The 21,230-nt window shown below is 46.4% G+C and overlaps 1 protein-coding gene across 1 annotated transcript in view; it reads left to right on the forward strand.

The window, feature by feature from the left end:
• The window catches only part of AMFR (autocrine motility factor receptor), a 40,542-nt gene extending 23,668 nt beyond the window's left edge, over nt 1-16,874 (forward strand). The window contains exons 9-14 of the mRNA XM_030848037.3: nt 2,612-2,802; nt 4,615-4,718; nt 10,540-10,674; nt 12,354-12,437; nt 15,630-15,814; nt 16,587-16,874. Coding sequence (XP_030703897.1) covers nt 2,612-2,802; nt 4,615-4,718; nt 10,540-10,674; nt 12,354-12,437; nt 15,630-15,814; nt 16,587-16,734 — 847 coding nt within the window. The 3' untranslated portion in view covers nt 16,735-16,874. The remainder of the gene's footprint in view (nt 1-2,611; nt 2,803-4,614; nt 4,719-10,539; nt 10,675-12,353; nt 12,438-15,629; nt 15,815-16,586) is intronic.
• The last annotated feature ends 4,356 nt before the right edge of the window (nt 16,875-21,230 follow it).

Consider the following 21,230-nt stretch of genomic DNA (forward strand, 5'->3'; position numbering starts at 1 on the left):
CAGGCTCAGCGGCCATGGTTCACGGGCCCAGCCGCTCCGCGGCGCGTGGGATCTTCCCGGACCGGGGCACAAACCCGTGTCCCCTGCATCAGCAGGCAGACTCTCAACCACTGCGCCACCAGGGAAACCCCATGTTGCTCTTTTACTGTGCTGCTTTACTGAATTTGTTTATTAGTCTTATGGTAGTTTTTTTGTGTGTGTATTGTTTAGGGTTTGTGTTGCTTAGGAATTTGTCCGTTTTATCTGTATTATCTAATTTGTCTAATCTGTATTATCTAATCTGTATTATCTAATTTATCTGTATTATCTAATTTGTTGGAGTACAATTATTTCTAGTATTCTGTTTTAATCCTTTAAATTTCTGTAAGGTTGGTAGTAGTAGTCACACTTTCATTTCTGATTTTAGTTATTTATATCTTCTCTCAGTCTAGCTAAAATTTGTCAGTTTAGCTTTGATGTTTTCAAAGAACCAACTTTTGGTTTCATTGATTTGCTCTGTTGTTTTTCTATTCTCTATTTCATTTATTGCTGCTTGAATCTTTATTATTTGCTTCCTTCTGCTGGCTTTGGGTTTCATTTGCTCTTTTTCTAGTTCCATAAGTTATAAAGTTAGGTTGTCGTTTTGAAATCTGTTTTCTTTTTAGGCGTTTTTAGCTATAAATTTGCCTCTGAGCATTGCTTTTGCTGTATCTCATAAGTTTTGGTATATTGTGCTTTTGCTTCTGTTTTCTTTTGTCTCAAAATATTTTCTAACTGCCCAAGTGATTTTCTCTTGACCTAGTGGTTGTTTAAGAGTTAGGATTTAATTTTTAAAACACCTGTCTGCCTGGGGTTGAGTGAGCAAACAATTGTTAGGATCTCTTCTTGGTTTGCTTTACTTTATAGCTTTGGTTAATAGATTGGGGCAGGATTGTATGATAATAATCTATGACAGATTCATTTGCCATAAAGCTAAATGTCTAGATTTCAACAGATTATAGCTAGATAATTTGTTGCTGTAGGAGATGTCTTTGCAAGATTTCAGAGTCCAGTAAATATTTAATTACATTGAAGTGTCATACTTAGAGAAGAAAGAATCCTTCAATAGAATATTATAGTTATATAGAAATACAACTGTTTTCTCTGAAGTTTGGTTTCTTTAGCTGTGGAAGTTTGGCTTTTTTTTTTTTCCCAAGGAAGGCAACTATATCTGACCAGTTGTACTCACTTGGAGTTTTTAGGCTATTGTACATAATGTGGGAGGTTTTTGCAGAGTATGAAGTAAAATTAGATTTGCTTATGAAAAGTGTGTCACAGGTAGCATTATTGGAAGGCAAAGATTTTACACATTTTGGTAGTCTCCCACAAGGCTGATTTTACTAGAGGTGTGATTTAAGGGTGTTCATTAAGGGGAAATGAACTTTAAAAAATATAATCATTTATTTGGCTAATAGTTACATGATCACAAACAGAAATTACAGGTACTTTATTGTTTCAAAATGTGATAGAGTTGAATGTACACATTCATTATTTTGGAACATTACTGTCATACATTGTTCCAGCAGAGAGAGAGTAAGAAGTAGCTTCATCTTGGCCTCTGGGAAAGTTTTGGTACTTAAGTACCATTTGGTTGCTAGAGACGCTGAGGATCATCACGTTTTAGTGAGGTTCTCCTGTGTAACCTTATGTGTGCACATGTTCCCAGATACTAAAAAAAAAAAAGGCAGAGAGGAAGTGAGCATTTTTATTCAGTGCCTCGTTGAACTCTTAGAAGAAAGATAATATATTATTATGGAACGGAAGGCCCCTTGAAATCTTAGGAGAAAGATAAGTATTATTATAAATTGGGAAGGGACCTTGGAGATCACTTCATCCAACCTTCTCTTTTTTTTTTTTTTTTTTTAGTGTACTTCCTTTAATGGGCAGTATTTATTGAGAGACTACCTTAAATAGGGCATTATCATCTCCTGAAAAAGGGCACAAGAAGCTTTTCAGCCTGGTTGGGAAAGCAGAATACAAATATAAGAGGGTTGAAGAAGTTGGGATTATGGACGTAAGGTTGTAGGTATGCTGGGTGAAGACAGAAGTAAGGCTCTGGGGGGGTGTGATGCTTGATGAAAAATGGATGGGAGATCTTAGCAAATAAGAGGCAAGCTGGAAGGAGAGGAGCTTTAGTTGGAGAGTGAGATCTTTGAAGTCGTGATTTTGAAGAGAAGGCCAAGGTTAGTGGAGGCTAAAGTAGAGTGAGAGAACAGATCATTGGAAGAGAGGATTCAAAGACATGAGAGGCAACGGTGTTGGATGGTTCAGCCACATGGATCTTAAGTTAGTCAAATAGAGCTGGAGAGGAGGATGGTGAGCCAGGTGACGAAGTCTTACTGAAGAAGGGTCATGTCCAGGAGCTTGGTAGATGACCACGTATGTTAACAAATTAACGTTCAGAGCAAGATACACCAGAAGTACATTAGAGTGAAGCAGGGCAAAGAGGTAATGTCAGCAAGTGTTTCTCAACGTTTAAATCTTGCTAATGGTAAATAGAAAGTAAAATTGCAACTCATTGATACATTCAGAGTACTTCTGGTGAATTCTCACAAAATATGCTAAGGATATCTTATTTTGGACTTTCTGGTAGCTCCTGTCTTCGTTCGTGGCTAGAACAAGACACCTCCTGCCCAACATGCAGAATGTCTCTTAATATTGCCGACAATAATCGTGTCAGGGAAGAGCATCAAGGAGAGAATTTGGATGAGAATTTGGTTCCTGTAGCAGCAGCTGAAGGCAGACCTCGCTTAAACCAACACAATCACTTCTTCCACTTCGATGGTTAGTTGGTTTCAACCTCTAAAACCATCCGCCAGGGGTTTTCTCCCCTTAGGGGATGATGTTTTAATTATAACTTGCCCTGTATGGGCAAGTTCAATGTTATATTTCAGTTTTAACTGAAAATGTTCGGTAAGTATAGACAGCACCGAGGGGTTATTCTGTGCCAGGCATTTTGCTAGATTCTGTGTGAATTGGGGGGACGGGGGGTGCGAGGAGGTGAAAGTAGTTACAGTTGAATCAGTCGTGACCGCAAGGAGCATGCTGAATCAGCTTAGTAGTTAAACCACTGCTAGTAGTTTATTGAATCCGTGTGATACTTAAGCATATAATGAAGGGTCATTGAGCAGCCTTTCCAGTGGGTACCAGAAGGAGAATCAGAACTAGAACCCTGTTTCTTTGCCCATAAAATACGAATATTCCATTTTCCAGAATATTGAAAGGAGTTATAATAAAAACCACACTTAAAATTCTGAGGTCATGGGCACCATGTCAGGGGCTGGTTGATCATCCTTTGATTCACATTACATCAGGCTGTTGTTGATTTTCATCAATTCCAATACCATTAAATTCTGTGGGTTCATATTTCCTACTCTAAAGTAGGTATCCCTGGACTGTTTGTTTAAGAGGAGTGCTCTTCAGGTCTCTGATTTGAGTTTCTAAGGGTAGAGCATGGTGGGAGTGGCAACACATTGAAATCCCTGATAGGAAGGACCGAAGGAGTATAGTGGAGTCTCTGAGAGGAGGGGTGATGGCTGCTTGGCTGGCTGGGCAGGGATGCTGGGCAGGTGTAGAGGGGCTGCTTTGTGGCTTTGTGGCTGCTAATTACGGCCTCTACCACGTAAGACTTCTGAAATAGACTAGCAGATCTTGGACATGGTTATGTAAGCTATTATTTTATGAATTATTACTGAAAACTTAGTCAAAATAGATAAAGGTAACTTTATTTCTCCCTAGTAAGTACATGAACTAAGTACCCAGCTTTTTATTGGGTACAATCTATCCAGGCAAGATCTTTGAGATGGCCATTGAACTTGTTTTACATTCCAGGCCTCAGTGCTTCTTTGTGAAGGAAAGGGAAATCCTCCTTAAATGTGTGCTTGATAATGGAGTTGTTTACTACTGACACCTGGTGGTGGTATAGCTTAGGATCCCCTTTCCTTAGTGAAATGGCAGAAGCAGCAGACTTCTTGGTACCATTAGTCCGCAAACCTATGTTATAGAACTCTTTGAAAAGAATTTCGAATCAGAAAACTAAAGTCTTTAAATCAGATTATTAAGTAAAAAATACTTCATGAAAATGATGTCTCCAAACGCGTAGTATTTGTGTGTAGCGTGAAAGAGAGGGGCAGATTCTCATCTACTGTAGCAGCTTTAGAGCCCTGAAAACCTTCTTACAGTGTAGCCTGAGAGAGGGATTGAGTTCGTGTGGATCCAGGGCCACTGGAAAGTAGGAAAGCCCCCTGGTGAAGTGTTCTGGAACCTGACTCTCTGGCTTCAAGTCCTGGCCACCATAATTAAATGCTGTGATCTTAGGCAAGTTACCTCAGTTCCGAGTGCCTTGGGGAACCAACAAGAGCACTAGAGTCAAATCTCTGAGAAGAGTAAAATGGGAATAATAATAATAATAATAAACCCATGTGGGGTTTTAGTGGGGATTGAATGAGCTAATCCATATGGGACAGTTGGTCAAAAGGCCTGGTGTAAAGTAAGCCCTCAGTGAGTACCGGCTGGTACCATAGAGTGGCCGACTGCAGAGCAACTGACAGGGGAAAGAGGTCTGTAAGACTTGTGCTGGCTTCTTGTTTGTTTTAGGGTCCCGGATTGCGAGTTGGCTGCCAAGTTTTTCAGTCGAAGTGATGCACACCACCAACATTCTAGGAATTACTCAGGCAAGCAACTCCCAGCTTAATGCAATGGTAAGGACCGCTCACTGCTTTGAAAAGGTGATTAATAATCGGGAGGGAAGGAAAAGCTGGAGAACGTGTGCAGTGTGCATGACTCAGTTGGTCTCACTCTGCTCTGGCAGAACGGTGGGATTTAAAAAAAAATGCGGCAGGATTTTCAGGAGCATCTTATTCACTGGGATGACTTCAATCCCTGCGCTTTAAAATTTGAAACTGGTTTGGAAACCAGCTTTCATTTTACTTGTGTGGCAGATAATCTAACCTTTTCTGAGCACTACTAAGTTCACTCTCATGATCTAGGCTAGTGTTGGGACACCTCTTGATTTTCACCAAAAAATATTTGGGGAGTTACTGGCTGGAATGAATGATGTGACTTTTATTAAAAATTGTCGTAGGCCTACTGAATGTGTTATTTTAACCCCCTCTCCCCCCTTCCCAAAGTAAATAAATGAGTATACCTTCACATACACACTTATACATACATACATGCCTGTGGATATACATATATAAATATAAATATATACACACACACCCCTTGAGATATTCAAGCATGCTCTTGGTTCAAGGATATTGTCCACATACTTCAAGATTCTTCGTATTTTTCTAAAGCTTTGTCATATGGTGTATATTTTTATTTTACAGTGTTGGAGAAACATGGTTCACCGTTTTTGAAATGTAGTGTTCATTGTGATGATAAATGCAGGGGTCTTAAAAATGCAACCTGTGTTAGTCCAACAAACGTGTACTGAAAGCCTGTTCCCAAGATGGGCACTGTGCAGTGTCAACAAATTGCGTAGCACCTGTAGTGTCAACAAGGTGGACAGGAGCCCTTCTCTTAAGAAGTGTGAATTCTACATGGGGTGGGGGGGGGAGGAGGCTGATTATAAACACCAACAGATAAGATCGTTGCGGATGGGGATGAGGACTCTGCAGGCAGTAGGGCAGGTGATGTGATGGAGGGGTGGGTAAAGGCTGTTCCAGAGGAGACATTCAGAGAAGTCTCAAGAGGTCATATTTAAGCTGAGACATGAAGGCTGAGAAGAGAAGGAGGCAGATCGGGGGAAAGAGGCAGTGGAAACAGTAGGTACAAAGGCCATGAGGTGAGAATGTTCTGAAAACAGAGAGGTGATTGTGGTTGGAGCCTGCGAGTCGGAACCAAGATTGTGACATAAATTGAGGTTGCAGGGCCCGGTCATGCAGGGATTTGTAGGCTACAGTCCAGTTTAGATACTGTAATGAAAGTATGAGAAGACCATTCAGGGCTTTTTTTTTCCTCCCCCAGGGGACTGACAGGACAGTTAATAGAGAATAATTTACTTCTGAGAGAATGAATTTTAGAGGGGCAAAAATGGAACCAGTGAGACCAGTTAGGAGACTGTTGCAGTAGTTCAGGCAAAAAAAAAAGATGGTGGCTTGGACCAGGGCATTGGAAATAAAGATGAAAAGAAGTGGCGGATTTCAGATGCCTTTCGAAGATGAACTGATGGACTTGACAGTGCTTTGATTTGGATGTGGGGTAGTGGGGTGAGGGGAGTGCTGGTTTTCAGTCAGGCAGATGAGCAGTGGTATCATGTATGAGATGGGCAGGACGGGAGGAGGAACAGATGAAGGACAGGGACTCAGCCTTCTGTTTGGCTGGGGAAGTTGGGGTGTCTATGAGACATCCAAGTAGAGATGTCATGTAGACAGTTCTGGACCTCAGCAAAGAGATCCAGCTGGAGAGAGACATTTGGGAGCTTTAGTCTGTAGGGGACTGGATCTCTTCGAGGGAAAGAAGGTAGCTCAGAAGGAGAAGAGGGCTCAGGACTGAGGTCTGGCTGAATGGGAGGAGCCATGGCAGCGATTGAGAAGGAGGGAAACCAGGAGAAGCGTCAAGTCAGCCATGTGGGAATTCTTAGAAGATGAGGTCAGAGAAGTGCATGTTGGGTTTGGCAGAGTGGAGGTGGTTAATCAGCTGGAGAGGAGCAAGAAGTTTCCATTGCTCGAGGTGCTGAGTACTAGATTGTTGGATTGGAAAATGAGTGGGAGCTGAAGACACCCAGTAGCTGGCAGTGTGTTATAAGAGGGAGTGGAGAAGTAAGGAGGTGGCTTGGTAGGGGTGTGCCGTCAGAGGAATTTGTTAACATGTTTTTTTAAAGATTTTTGGGCAGGCCATTTATCCACAAATTTCAAAACCTGTAGAGAGTATCCAGTGAAGTCTTTTCCTCCATCCGCCCAGACACCCTCCTCTCTTGCAATAACAACTTCAATTAGTTTCTTCTGTGTTGTGCTTTTCCAGAATGTTTACGTACACATATAAGCAAATGCTAAGTATGTATTCTTTTTCTTTTCTCCACGGGTCTTCTTTTTTTCTATTCTTTAAAGTGTGATAAAATACACGTACCACAAAATTTATGATCTTAACCATTTTTAAGTGTACAGTTCAGTGGTATTAAGTATATTCATATTCTTGTGCAACTATCAGCCACAATCCATCTCCAGAACTCTTTTCATCTTGCAAAACTGAAGCCCTATATACCCAGTAAACAATAACTCCGCATCCCCTCCTCCCTAGCCCCTGGCAGCCACCATTCTCCTTTCTTTCTCTGTGGATTTGACTACTTTAGGTACCTCATATAAGCAGAATCATACGGTATTTATCTTTTTGTGACTGGCTTATTTTACTGAGCTTAATGTCCTCAGGGTTCAACTATGTTGTAGCATGTGTCAGAATTTCCTTCCTTCTTAAGGCTAGATAATATCCCATTGTATGTATAAACCACATTTTGCTTATCCGTTTATCTGTCGGTGGACACTTGGGTTGCTTCCACGTTTTAGCTATCGTGAGTAATGGCACTATGAACATGGGTGTACAAATATCTCTTGGAGACCCTGCTTTCAGTTCTTTTGAGTACCCAAGAGTCTTCTTAAAAAGATTCTAAAACATGCTTGGTGTGTGAATAGGAATGATCACTGGAGGGGGAGAGATTGATGGTACAGAACAAACAGAAAAGTTAACTGAAGGCAAAGACCTGAGGTGGAGGGTGGGCTTGGGAGCCGGAGCCAGGAGAGGAGCATTCTCACCTTTGTTGGGAGGCGGGATGGACGTAGCTACAGGCGTGTCGTTTTGAGATACGGTTTAAAAAGAAGGCATGGCTCATAATAACCATTTAGGTAGAAGCAGCCTAAGTGTCCATCAGAGATGAATAGATTATGAAAATGCTCTGTCCACACAGTGGAATATTATTCAGCCTGAAAAAGAAGAACTTTGAGGATACTATGCTAAGTGAAATAAGCTAGTCACAAAAAGACAAATACTGTGTGATTCCACTTACATGGGCCATCTAAATTACTCAGACTCTTAGAAAGCAGAATGGTGGTTGCCAGGGGCTGGGGGAGGGGGGGGGGAGTGGGGGGGGTCGCTGTTCAGTGGGTGTAGAGTTTCGGTTTTGCAAGATGAAAGCGTTCTGGAGACCTGTTGCACAGCAGTGTGTGTATAGTTAACATTGCTGTACACTTAAAAATGGTTAAGATGGGCAATTTTATGTTATATGATTTTGACCATTAAAAAAAAAAAGACCTGGCTTCCCGCGGGCTTCTGCTTCCTCAGTGAAGCACTCAGCCAGGTCATCAGCAGAGAGTGAGAGTGACGTTGTGAGGGCGGATGGACTGGGAGTGCGCAGCCCTGCGTGGCCGACGACTGGCTCAGGTCAGGCTCTGCGTCGGTACTTCAGGATCGGGCAGCTGTTGAAGCTCTTCAGGTGGATCACCTCACCTGCCCCCTTAAAAAAATCAGAATTCATGGACATGTAACCCTCCCAGGAATGAGAATTAGCTTCTTGGAGTTGGTGTGTTTAGAATTCTCAGGCAGGCCCTGGTGTTCTTCCTCCCGTTGCATGGTGGATTGGGATAGCCTATTTTTAGCACAACTAATTTACTGTCACAATACTTTTTTTTTTTTTTTTTGCGGTACGCTGGCCTCTCACTGTTGTGGCCTCTCCCATTGCAGAGCACAGGCTCCGGACGCGCAGGCTCAGCGGCCATGGCTCACGGGCCCAGCCGCTCCGCGGCATGTGGGATCTTCCCGGACCGGGGCACGAACCCATGTCCCCTGCATCAGCAGGCAGACTCCCAACCACTGCGCCACCAGGGAAGCCCTGTCGCAATACATTTTTTATAAAAGTCTAATATATAACTTGCTGGATTTTCAGGAAGAAAAGCTTTGGCCCAGTGAACTGAATCTTGGACTTATTTTATTTGGGAAATGAGAGGGGACCTTTTTAAGAAGAGAGGAGAATGTTATCTGATTATTGAGGTTGTTTTGGACTCTTGCCCAGTTAGCTTTGACTTGACCTGGGTTTTTAAAAATGATCAACTCACCTTCATAGAAACAAAGAGGGGATCCCAGGTCCATGGAGCTCCGGGTCCTTCTGTCCTACACACTTGTCTTGTCCTCCCTGCCCCAACGATGACCCAAAGCGAAGCTTTGCACAGGTTTCACCCCGGTTTTTTCTCTCTAGGCCTGACACTGGGACACGTTCCTCTTTTTCTACATGACAACATATTCCTTGGGAGCCACTATCCCAACAGTAGACTTTAGTGTGCCCCCAAAGGAATTATATGTTTCCTTGTCATTTTTTCTTTTGATCATTGGGACTTTTCCACAAATAAAACCTTGAACATAAGCATTTGCAAAATAAATATACACGTATGAGAAAAAAGTCTGGAGCTGCTCGGATGAACGTACCGGTGGTGGTGCGCCGAGATCTCTGCCTGCTCCCCTCTGTACATGCACCCACTGTAGAGCCCTGATGGCCTCCGAGACGTTTCTAGAGTACAGTTTGAAAACTGCAGCTCCAGAGCAACATTAGCAATTACATTTATTTTTTTATTTTTTACTTTTATTTATTTATTTAATTTATTTGGCTGCATCGGGTCTTAGTTGCAGCATGCAGGATCTTCACTGCGGCGCATGGCTTTCTCTAGTTGTGGCGTGTGGGCTGCAGAGCGCACCGGCTCAGTAGCTGCAGCATGCAGGCTCTCTGGTTGTGGCACGACTAGGGATCGAACCTGCGTCCCCTGCATTGGAAGGCAGATTCTTAACCACTGGATCACCAGGGAAGTCCTAGCAATTACATTTTTTGTAGTCTTTTTTTTTTTTTTACGTTGAAGTAAAATTTATATACAATAAATTCACCTTTTTTAGTTTCCATCTCTGAGTTTTGTCAAACTCATTCAGTCATGTGACCACCACAATAATCAAAATATAGGACAGTTCCTTTCCACCTCCCCCCAGATTCCATTATGCCCCTTTGTAATCACTTCCTCTCCCACCCCCAGCCTGTAGCAACCACTTATCAGTTTTCTGTCTCTGTAATTTTGCTTATTCTAGAATGTCATATAAATGGAATCATAGGGTACATAGCCTTTTGAGTTGAGCTTCTTTCACTTAATGCATTTGAATTTCACCCATGTAGTGTGTATCAGAAGTTTGTTCCTTTTAGGAATTAAATCTTTAAGCAGAACACGTTTATATACCTGAATTTTACTGAGCTTTAAAATGAATGCTTTTTAAAACTGGAATATTCTAGTTCAGCCTGTCTCAGGCTTCAGTGGATTTCAGGGCTTTTTTATTTGAAGTTGATGTTGTCCCCAAGTTTTCTGTTTGGCATTCTGGAAAAATACTAAAAAACCCTGCAGTTTGACGGTGATCTGTGGCATAGAGGTGGCCCCTTACTTGTGTTTTCAAGGCAGGTCACCAGGTTCAGTGCCCAGAGGCTGCCTTACCCCATGACCTCAGTGAGTAACTGTTGAGAGTGAACATTTCATGGCTTCTTTGTTTGTATTCCTATAGGCTCATCAGATTCAAGAGATGTTTCCCCAGGTTCCATACCACCTAGTACTGCAGGACCTCCAGCTGACACGCTCAGTCGAAATAACAACAGACAACATTTTAGAAGGACGGATTCAAGTACCTTTTCCCACACAGGTAAACTGAGGTTTCAGACGTGACAAATGAATTCTGTCCTCACAAAGGTTTTATCTTCTAGATTAACGTTCTAGTTACTTAACAGCTGAATATCATTTATGATTTGATGAAGGGTTTCTGTGAATTCCCTAACTTTCCAGATTATGACTGAGAACAGACCCATCCAAGAGGCTTGGATTAAGACAAGGACAAAACTATTTGCCTAATTTTTTGTGCAGATATACACTCCAAACCAGCCTGCCCTTGCCAGTCCAGGAGGTCCTAGCATCGGTTCCTTTCGGAAAAGGATTGGCAGTCTTTCCCTATAAAGAACAGATTGAAATATTTTAGGCCCTGCAAGCCATGCATATCTGTTGTAACTTCTCAATTCCTGCAGTAGCACTGAAGGAGCCATGGACAATATGTAAATGAATGTGCATGACTGTGTTCCAGTAAAACTTTGTTTACAAAAACTGTTGGAGTGCTTGGCCCACAGGCTCTAGTTTGCTAACTCCGGCTATAGGAGGTATCGCCCTCTGTCCCTGGCTTTGCACATTGGTGTGGCTTTCCATTGGGTATAATTTCTATCTGTGAGGCTTATATTTTTGACTTTTTTTTTTAAAGATCCTATTTCCTGGCCCATCATGTAACCTCTTTGATGGGTACAAAAGTATTGACATTTTAAAGAAAGCTTTCTGGCAGGACTAAAGGATATATGTGATTAGGGAATCATATACCAAGAAATTACTCAACTTAGGTATGCAAAAACATGGAAATCTGTTAATAAAATCTTCAAGCGTGAGAATCTTGGAAGAGGGAATGAGCCTCAACTTGGGAGTCAAAGGGGCTGAGGTATTAGAGGTGGCTCAGTGGTCCTTACCTGTTTGACCTGGCTGTGACTTTGGGTTTCCCCAGGAGCAGACCCTGAGACAGGGATCCAGTTGCCAGTAGTTAATTTGGGAGGTGTTCCAGGAGACATGGGAAGTATTCCAGGAAACACAGGCAGCAGGTGGGGCTGTAAAGTGGATAAAGGGTTTGTTATCCAGCAGTTACCATCGTGGGCAGCTAGAGCTTGAGCCCACTGGAGGCCTCTGGGGTCCAGTGTAGAATGCGTTGTTCCTCCTGAGCGGGGAGGAGCTGGGGTGCTTATACACCAGTTCCCATCAGTTGTTGGTTGAGGGCTGCCTCCAGCGGGGGCCAGGTTCTTTCACACAGCCAGAGTGTGTCCTTGGGTGATGCAATACAGAAACTGGGCAGCCAGCATGCAGCGGGCAGACCTTCAGGGACAGGCGCAGGGCCCCGAGGTGTCTGCAGCGTGGGCCGGGATCTCAGCCTGGACGAAAGTGAGAACAGCAGTACCTAGTTCACAGGATGTTAAGGAGATGAATGCGATGATGGTGTCAGTGCTTTTCCAAAGTGTCCTGTCGGTGTTAACTGCTGTTGTCGTTTTGTTATTGTTGTGCAGTTACTGTTACTGAAAAGGAAATTAAACGTGGGCCCACTGATGACTCTCAGATTTAGGCCTCAGGCTCCTTTGCTGTGTCTTTAAGCTCAGTAGCACTCTCATGTCTTCGATGCTGTGGGATTTGCTGAACTCAGACGGTTGGGGTCGTAGCTCCCCCATGCTCCAGGTCCCCCCCGTACCCGTTCGCCGAGCTCAGAACGGCTCTGCACCGTCGGTGCTGCTGTCTCTCTTTCAGCGGTCAGAGAGCATTAGGCCTGCATTGAACGGTCCTATGGAGAGGCCAAACGGCGAGCAGGAGGACGGAGAAGCTTCCACCCAGGTAAGGCCTGCATACTAGAGAGAGCGTGTCCGGGATGGGGAGCAGCGGGGGACCTGGCGGGGGTCTGCACCCTGCCTCTGACGTTTGTACGGCTGAGGGCGAGAGTAGGGAGGAGGCCGTATGCCAGCGTCGTCTCAGTGTCCAAGGGTAACAGACCTTGCTGTGCCTGGGCGTGGCCTGCAGCCCCCTCCCTGGGGACTGGTCTCAGGACCTGGAGGAGAAAAGAGTCATGCTCTGCCGGGCTGGCCCTGCCGCTGTGGACTTGAGTGGCGGCATGAGGCTGGGCCCAGGACCCGGGGTGACTGCGCTGGGCTCCGTTCTCTAGGGCTGAAATCCTCAGCTTATTCTCCCCCCACGCCTCGCTTGTCCACCTCAGCATTTGCAGGGACTTCATGCATTTCACAAAAACGAGACCCCTGGGGTGGGGGGAAGTGTGGTTCTCCTGGGAACCAGGTTTGCCTAGATAGCCACGCTGGGTGACCCGGGGTAGCTGCGTGCACCCAGAGGAAGCTCCCGGGTCTGGCTTCCAGGGCAGAGGTGCCTCAGCCCCGCCCCATGCTCTGCCCCACGCAGCCTGGGGTTCCGGTTCGTGTCCCTTTTCTGGAATTCCCATTTGCTTATTCAATTACCGTGCTTTGCAGAAGTTTTCTTAAGAGACTGAAGAAGCCCCAGGCAGCCCTATTTTTGTGTTTCCTTGTTGGTGTGACACGTGGGGCTTCCCACACAGGAGCTGGGGCCTGAGGATGGCGCCGCCGTCTCTGCCAGCGTTGGTCAGGGCTCTGCTGGAAGCAGCTGCTTTCACTGACGAGTGACATGCAGGCTGCTTTCACCTCACGTGCCTTTCCCTGCAAATAGGAAACAGTAAAAACTCCTAAGAATTCTTCAGATCTGTTGCTGAGTTAAAATTTTCGTATCCAAATCTGTAATTGGGTCGTGCAGCATTTGTAAAATGGCATCTGGCTTCTGAAGAAGGGGCTCATTGTGTTTCCAGTTTTCGTAGCTGGCTTAGCTCAGATTTGGATACTAGGCTGGCTTGGGGGCCTTTTGGGTACAGCACGTTCGATTTCTGTCTTGATTCCCCATCTCTATTTTTAGAGTGAGCATGAAGGTTTCTGAATTTTTTTTAACATAGTGGAAGGAAAGCACTTGCTTCCAAAGAAGCTTGCTATATAACACTTTTGGCCGTTCTCAGGAAATAAAAAGTTCTTGGATAACAGTTAATAAACAGTTTATCCCAGTCATCAGATCAGATCTGCCCGTTGCTTAATTCGGGGTCTCCCCTCTGCCCAAGCTCAGGCCTACATGAATCAGGCTTTGAGGGTGGCCTTCCATTCCCTTCCTTCCACCTCCACCTCCACCTCCACTCACCAGCTCTTCTTTCTAACTTCCTCTAGGGTCGGACTCAGGGTTAAGATGGGCCATGTGACCCCAGCGTGTGTGTGTGTGTGTGTGTGTGTGTGTGTGTGCGCATGTGCACAGCTGTATATATATGTGTTAGAGCTGTTATTGTAGAGCTCTCCCTGTCCTGTCTAGCGCCAGAAGCCTCGACTATACTTAGTTTGAGCTTGGGCTGGCTTTTTATGACCACTCCTTCCTTCATGAGGCTCCCTTCACCCCTCCCAGTGGTCCTCTTGGGCAAAGTCAATTTCAACAGCCTCAGGCTGGTTCTCCCGCAGGACCTATGTCCCCTCCCCCAGAACACACACAGCAGTGCCTTACAGTCAGTGGAAGTTGAACTGGCTCCCAGCGAAGCGTTTTTAAAATCTGCTACAAGCCAGTTTCTTCCTCTTAGATTTCTCAGGTGTGTGTTAGTCACCACCAGTCTGTGTGTCCCCCAAACTCTAGGGCACATGAGTCAGGCCACATGGTTCTCTTTTTTTAAATTATTATTATTTTTTAAATTTTTTGGCTATTGGGTGTTCGTTGCTGAGCGCGGGCGTTCTCTAGTTGCGGCGAGTGGAGGCTACTCTTCGTTGTGGTGCACTGGTTTCTCATTGCGGTGGCTTCTCGTTGCGGAGCATGGGCTCTAGGCACGCAGGCTTCAGTAGTTGTGGCGCGCAGGCTCAGTAGTTGTGGTGCACGGGCTTAGTTGTTCTGTGACATGTGGGATCTTAGTTCCCAGACCAGGACTCGAATCCATGTCCCCTGCATTGGCAGGCGGATTCTTAACCACTGCGCCACCAGGAAAGTCCCCACATGGTTCTCTTGAAGTCCCTTACTCGCTTGCCTGAGGGCAAGGAGAGGTGGCGAGGGTGGGGAGAGAAAAGCGCACACACCAGGAACTCTTAAAAATAGCTTCTCAGCCTCTTCCTCCTCAACTCTGCTGTCGCCTGGAGGTGGGTGCTGGACTGACGCTGGCCAGCCTGGGTCTGGGCCTGAGTCTGGGAGCGTGAGCAGTAGATGGCCAGGCAGCTGCCTGAGCCTTTGGGGGCTCCTGGGCATCGTGTTGGCCTTCACAGCTGCAGCCAGGACAGAGACAGTCCCATTATTATATCCTGCTACGCGAGGAACCACATGATATTATATCGGTTTTAACAAAGATACTTAGAATTTACTTTTTTTTTTTTTTTTTTTTTTTTGCGGTACGCGGGCCTCTCACTGTTGTGGCCTCTCCCGTTGCGGAGCACAGGCTCCGGAAGCGCAGGCTCAGCAGCCATGGCTCACGGGCCCAGCCGCTCCGCGGCATGTGGGATCCTCCCGGAATGGGGCACGAACCCGCGTCCCCTGCATCGGCAGGCGGACTCTCAAACACTGCGCCACCAGGGAAGCCCAGAATTTACCATTTTTTATCTGCCTAACTGTTCTCAGAGTCAAGTGAGGGTATAAAATTAGTGCAGTATATGTGATAAGACTTGTTTAAATTTTAGAGCAATAAGTAGCATTGAACAGAAAATTCCCAGAATGCAAATAAGCAGTTAACTTTGTTATCTTCTGAGAGTACAGTTTCGAGGTGCTTCTGTTTTCATAATGGTAATCATTCACTTATTCCGTAATGTTGAACATGCCATGTGAGTCAGGTCCTGCCCTTCAGGAGCCCATGTCTGCCGTTACACATGTGCCCGCGGTTCCCTGCCGGGCAGCCCGCCTCCTTTGGGGTCCAGAAGAGCATTATTTGGGGCACCGGTCAGATGGGGAATCTGCCTGGCAGGGCAGCCCCTGCTCACGGTGGTCCCTTGCTTCCTGTGTGTCCAGACCGAGCGGGTGCCGCTGGACCTCAGTCCTCGGCTGGAGGAGGCACTGGACTTTGGCGAGCTGGAAGCGGAGCCCAGTGAAGGGGAGGACTTTGAGGCCCGGGGGAGCCGCTTCTCCAAGTCCGCTGACGAGAGACAGCGCATGCTGGTGCAGCGCAAGGATGACCTCCTGCAGCAGGCGCGGAGGTGAGCAGGTTCCACAGCCCCCGCCAGGCCTGAAGACACTTGTCATGGATGCCAACGCTGAAAACCTATCACCTGTCAGCTAAAACTTCAGGTTTCAAACCTCTGTTGAAAAACCTGAGGATCTGGTAATACTGGGCCCAGGTAGTAACCTCTGGCTGGTGCTGCTGGCGTCTCCTTGTGGACGCTCTCCGCCACACTTACACGGTTAGCACTTCTGTGCCAGTGTGTTCTAGACCCTTTATGTTAATTACTCTAATTCCCTTAACTCTAAGAGGGAGCATGGTAATTACACCCATTAGACAGACTTAAAGCTGAAGAAACTGAGGCCTAGAGAGGCTAACACTGGCCTGATGTCCAGCTCTTGAGTCCTCCGTCTTGGCCACTCTGCGTGCAGCCGGCCTCGAAGTGCCGACCCCCAGCCCCAGGCGGGAGCCGCCGGAGTGGGACTGTTCTGTCGCTGCGCAGGTGCTCGTTACTTAAACTCTCGGGGACGGGGCCGGTGTTCTGTTCCCGTGGGTGGGTTCCGTGCCCAGCACAGGCCTTGTGAGTGGGGACTTCGCACTGTGTGTGTAAGTGGAGCGGCCGCCTGATGTGGAGAACTTCTGCCCCTCTGTTCAGGGACAGGTGTCTTTTTCACGGGGTGGTGCTGAGTGACAGCTTCATGACGGTGCCGGGAAAGTGGGGGAATTAAAGAAGCACATTGTATGTTTCTCTGTGTGTGCATGTTCCAGAGCTTCCCTGATTCCTCATTCAAGTCCTTTGTTTTTTGTAGGCGTTTCTTGAACAGAAGTTCTGAAGATGACTCAGCCTCGGACAGCTGCCTCCCCTCGGAAGGCACGACCTCTGACCCCATGACCCTGCGTCGAAGGATGCTGGCTGCTGCCGCGGAGCGGAGACTTCAGAAGCAGCAGAGCTCCTAGCGCCTCCTCCCGAGCCGAAGAGGCCTGTCCCCAGCTCTGCCTGCTGAGTGAAGGAGTGGGCTCAACTGCATTGCGCTGTGTAAAGCACGTGGTCTTAATAGTGTGTGGACAGCTGACAGATTTAATCCTTTTTTGTAATACTTTCTATGTGACATTTCTCTTCCCTTTAGAAACACTGCACATTTTAACTCTAAGCATGATCTCTTGTGCGTTGACTGGACTTCGTAGGGGTGGGGGAGGATCAAGAGGAAGTGGGCAGCCAGAGACCCTGAAGGGGGCTGCTTCCATGACAGCTTAATGCAGAAGTCATAACAAATGCTGGTGTCTTTAGCTCCAAATGTGGCAGGAAGTGGGCGTGGGGGGGTCGGGGGGGGGGAATCGGGAGGCGCAGGGGGCGGGATCCATAAAAAGCGGTGTGGAGGTGTACAGCCTGAGCCTGACTTCACGCCACTGGGTAATTTATGTTGTCACACTGCTGTTCTTGGCGCGGAGGCATTCAGAATGTCACAGAGGCCAGACCTACGGGCTCCTGGACCCCTGGGCCGGCAGGGCATCTTGGAAGAACAGTGCTTGGTTTGATACCTGCAGCAGAGGGGAGGAAAGCCCAGGGACGTAGCGTGAGGAGGTGATCCATCGTGTCCCAGTACATCCGGGACTAGCTTTCTGAGCCCCCTATCCAAAGTTGGCTTTATTTCCGTTAACACTGGTGCTCCTGCATCTCACGAGTACACGCTGTGTCCTCTCCTCTCTGCATTTCATTATCCCCCCCACACCCCCAGACACGGGGAAAGGGTTGAGCAGCAAGCCTTGGTTCATGAACGTTTTAATTCCTTGTTAAAGTAAATTAGGCAATGCCAAAGGCTGTGGGTTTGGTCCTTGGAAAAAACGTGGGCCTTAAAGATGGGAGAGTAAATTTTGGAGGGCTTTATTGAAGAAATAAAAGACATCTTTTGTATCTTTCTTCCCCGGAGCCCTTCATTTTTGTAACTGTGTTCCTGTTGGTTTAATTAAACATAGAAAGGTAAGATGTTGAGTCCACCTGCCTTGGAGCAGACCCAGGTCTGAACTTTTTCAAATCCTTGACACATTTAACTTGAAGGATTTGAAACACACAATCATAGGTTACCTAGTTCAGTTTTATGTCCTACTGGATTGAGTTTTTTTTTTAATGTTTGAAAGCATAGTTTTATGGTAGTCCTTCTGGGAAGCATCCAGTATTATCTAAAATTATTGGCAAAGTTAAATGTATTTTACGTAACAAAGTTTTTAGAATGTTGAGAAGTAACTGAAAATAGAGTGATGTTTAGGCTGAGGTAATTTATTTCAATACATCTTTCAAAAGCCTTATCTTGAAACGCTGTTAGTAAACTTCTGTGATTATTTTTCTTTTTAAATTGGTTTTGCTGAGAGCATAGCTATTTGTTTTTATTGTAAAACAATAATAATGATAATAAAAAGCAAACTCTCCTAGTGTGTTGTGTGTGGCTGGGAGGTAAGGCAGTTTTTTTCGGAGGTGCGGAGATTAGAGCGCGTTTTGATTTTGTGTGTTCCGTTCTGGTTGGAGGGTTTTTTCATCCTTATAATTATATATGTGTGCATGTTGTGCACATTTAAAGATGATACCAATTCCATGTGTTCTTATGTTTCAGATGTGTGAAAAGAGAAAATGTTTTGGAGTCAATTTTAGAGGGTCCTGAGACATTGGAATACAGCAATATGACAGTGATCAAAGTGGAGCCATGCCTTTAAAATGACCCCAAAAGAGAAGTCCTAAATTCACCCATAGATTTTACACCTGGATAGTAAAGGGTTCTGGGCACTAATTGTATTGTCTCTTGAGTTTGGTCACTTCTTGAGGGCATCTGCAACAGATGCCAAGGGCAAGGGCAGGAGGCTAGACCAGTGTCCCGTTCCATCAGGTGGTCCCCATCCCATGGCCCCTTCACTGTGCTGGCCGTCTCCAGGAAGGGAGCCTGTCCTCGTGCTCCGCCACGTAGCCCAAAGCGGAGGCCAGGCTGCTGGTTCACGTTTGTAAACTGAGTGTTTGGGTGCTCTGTGAATGGTGGTGGAGGTGCCCTTGCCCTCTCTGGGCTCTTTTGGAAGTGCTCTCCCTCACTCCCTCCATTTTCTTTTGGCTCTGCTGACATCTTGGGTTCTTGCTTTGTTTTTTTTTCTCCCCCTAATTTTGAGGCTTTTATGTACTGTAGAGATCGATGGTCCTTGTGGATGTATTTCTTGTGTTGATATAAATCCAGGGTGCCCAGGTGGCCACTTGGACCTGGTTTCCCACTTGAGCTGTGCAGACAATATGCTTTTTTATCTTTAGCCGGCAGATGTGGTCCTCTCTGGGTGCGCCTTTTCCCACTACGGGGAGGAAGCGGAGAGCTCTGTGGAGCAGGGCCTCACCTGCAGGAGGAGCTGTGGCCCTGCCGCCAAGCTGGTCAGGGAACAACGCCTGCCTGCCCTGAAGGCCCTCCGTCACCTGAATGTCTCCATCTCTCGGTGCCCCTGACTGCACCTTAGACTCGCTTGTGGAGTCCCTAGAGACTATGATGCGTAGGCTGTGCCGCCACGTGTCTCATCTAATTGAATTGGTCTTTCCCTGCACCCTTTCCCAAGAAAATGCTTCTGGATCCCATTTTAAGGAAGATAAGGCAAAGAAGCTTCCGTTGTTTTTATCTACAAAATTCATATGCAAGAACTGTTATTCTATGGCTCATTTTTTTTAAGAGAAGTTCAGGTACGCCATATGTAGAAGTCACGGCATCCTGCAGCCTTTCGTCTGCATCCCCCCAGACCAGTGTCCTGAAGTCAAGCTGTGGCCAGGAGCGCAGGCTTCCCATCAACAGAGATGGCTGTGAGCCTCCCTCTGCAGATAAGTTGGGGCGAGGGGAGCTGGTGGGAGCAGTGCTGGGGGAGGGGTGGGCCTGGCTGGCTCACCAGCAGGCTTGTCCTGGCTGAGGAGCTCCCGGATCTGTTCTTTGTTAACAGGAGGGGACTAGCCTCTTGTTACGCCACGGTCTCTGCAGCAGTATCAACCCCCACTTTCCATCCTCACTAGATTCAAAAGGCCACTGGAATTGCCAAGGAGAGGACTTCCTGGGCTCTTGGTGTGCGGAGGATTACAATTAACTGCCCTTGCCCAGACCCCGCCATCTCCTAGGTGGAGCACTCGACTGCTTGGCTAGTAAGCGATCCATGGACATGATGCAATGATTTTGATGAGCTGTGTTACCTCCAGGTCTCAGTCTCAACTGATGTGCAACTAACTGCAGTAGAAACCTGGCAACCCAGTGGAGAGGTAGTGAGACCTGCCACCTGGAGGAATTGAGAACCAGATTCCGTACACCACGCTGTGCTCAGCTGCTCCGTGTGTGTTCAGCCTGCCGGGGACTTCTGGCATCCAGGTGCAACAGGAGAGGCTTTTAAAGCTGTCCAAGTGAGTGCACGAGACCCCTTGGGTACAGAGGGCTGGGGCAATTTGGCCTCATTCTCGGGACCACCCATTCTGCTGTGGTGGAGCAACTGGGTACAGGATCCCGTATTAGCAGGAGATTTGGGATCACCTGCCCTCCCCCCCCTTCCCCATGCTCCATTCCATCCTACCCTCGAAAACCAAACCAGCCGAGCATGAGGAGATGCCGGAGCTGGGAGGAAGAGGGCACCTGCAGGCCCGAGAGACCCATTCCTCTGCCCGCCCTGCTCCCAGGTGGCTGCACCCAGCTGGCTCCCCTTGATGGTGGGTGGGGGTGGGGGTGCGGGGGATCCTTATCCGGCACCTACAGCCCTACCCACCAGCCTCCCAGCATCTGCGACCCAGTCAAATCCCTCCTTCCCTTTCCTGTCAGAATGAAGCCCGAGGGCGAGACTCAGCAATACAGACAAACATTCTCTTTATTGAGCTACACATGAATTTTCCATTAGTCAGAGAAGTAGACTGGCAGTGTGTAAGATATCACAGAAACCTCACCGATTGGGAATAGAAAGGCTTAGAAAGACCCGTGGGCTATTTTTTTTCCCAAGTTTTTTTTTTCTGCATTTTAAATATTTTGTGTTTTGTCTTTTTGCCTCTTTATCTGAAATGGCTGTGACTGGTCTTCAGCAAATATTGTCTTAAAAGTGAAACCATGAAGGAGTTTGGATACTAGTCAAAGTAGAAATGACATTGGACTGATCATGAGAACTGTGGCTTTCTTGTAAACATTACATTCCATCTTTTTAATTTTTTTTGTGTTTTTTCCATCTTGTAGTATTTAAAAATTTTTGTTTTTATCTGCAGCACAAACATCCCCACATGAGAAAGAGCGAACACAGGTTACTGAAACAAAGGAAAAGGTGGAGGGGCGCACGCACACAAAGGGAGCATCCATCTGAGAGACGGAGAAGCAGAATGTCAGCGGGAAAAACCACAACCCGGTTCCCAAAGACTATGAAAGCTGATCTGGTATGTAATACATAGTGCTCATCAGGACAAAAATAAAAGCAAAATCTAAAAC

This window comes from Globicephala melas, chromosome 19 (assembly GCF_963455315.2).
Source record: "Globicephala melas chromosome 19, mGloMel1.2, whole genome shotgun sequence".
In the NCBI taxonomy this organism is placed as follows: Eukaryota; Metazoa; Chordata; class Mammalia; order Artiodactyla; family Delphinidae; genus Globicephala; species Globicephala melas.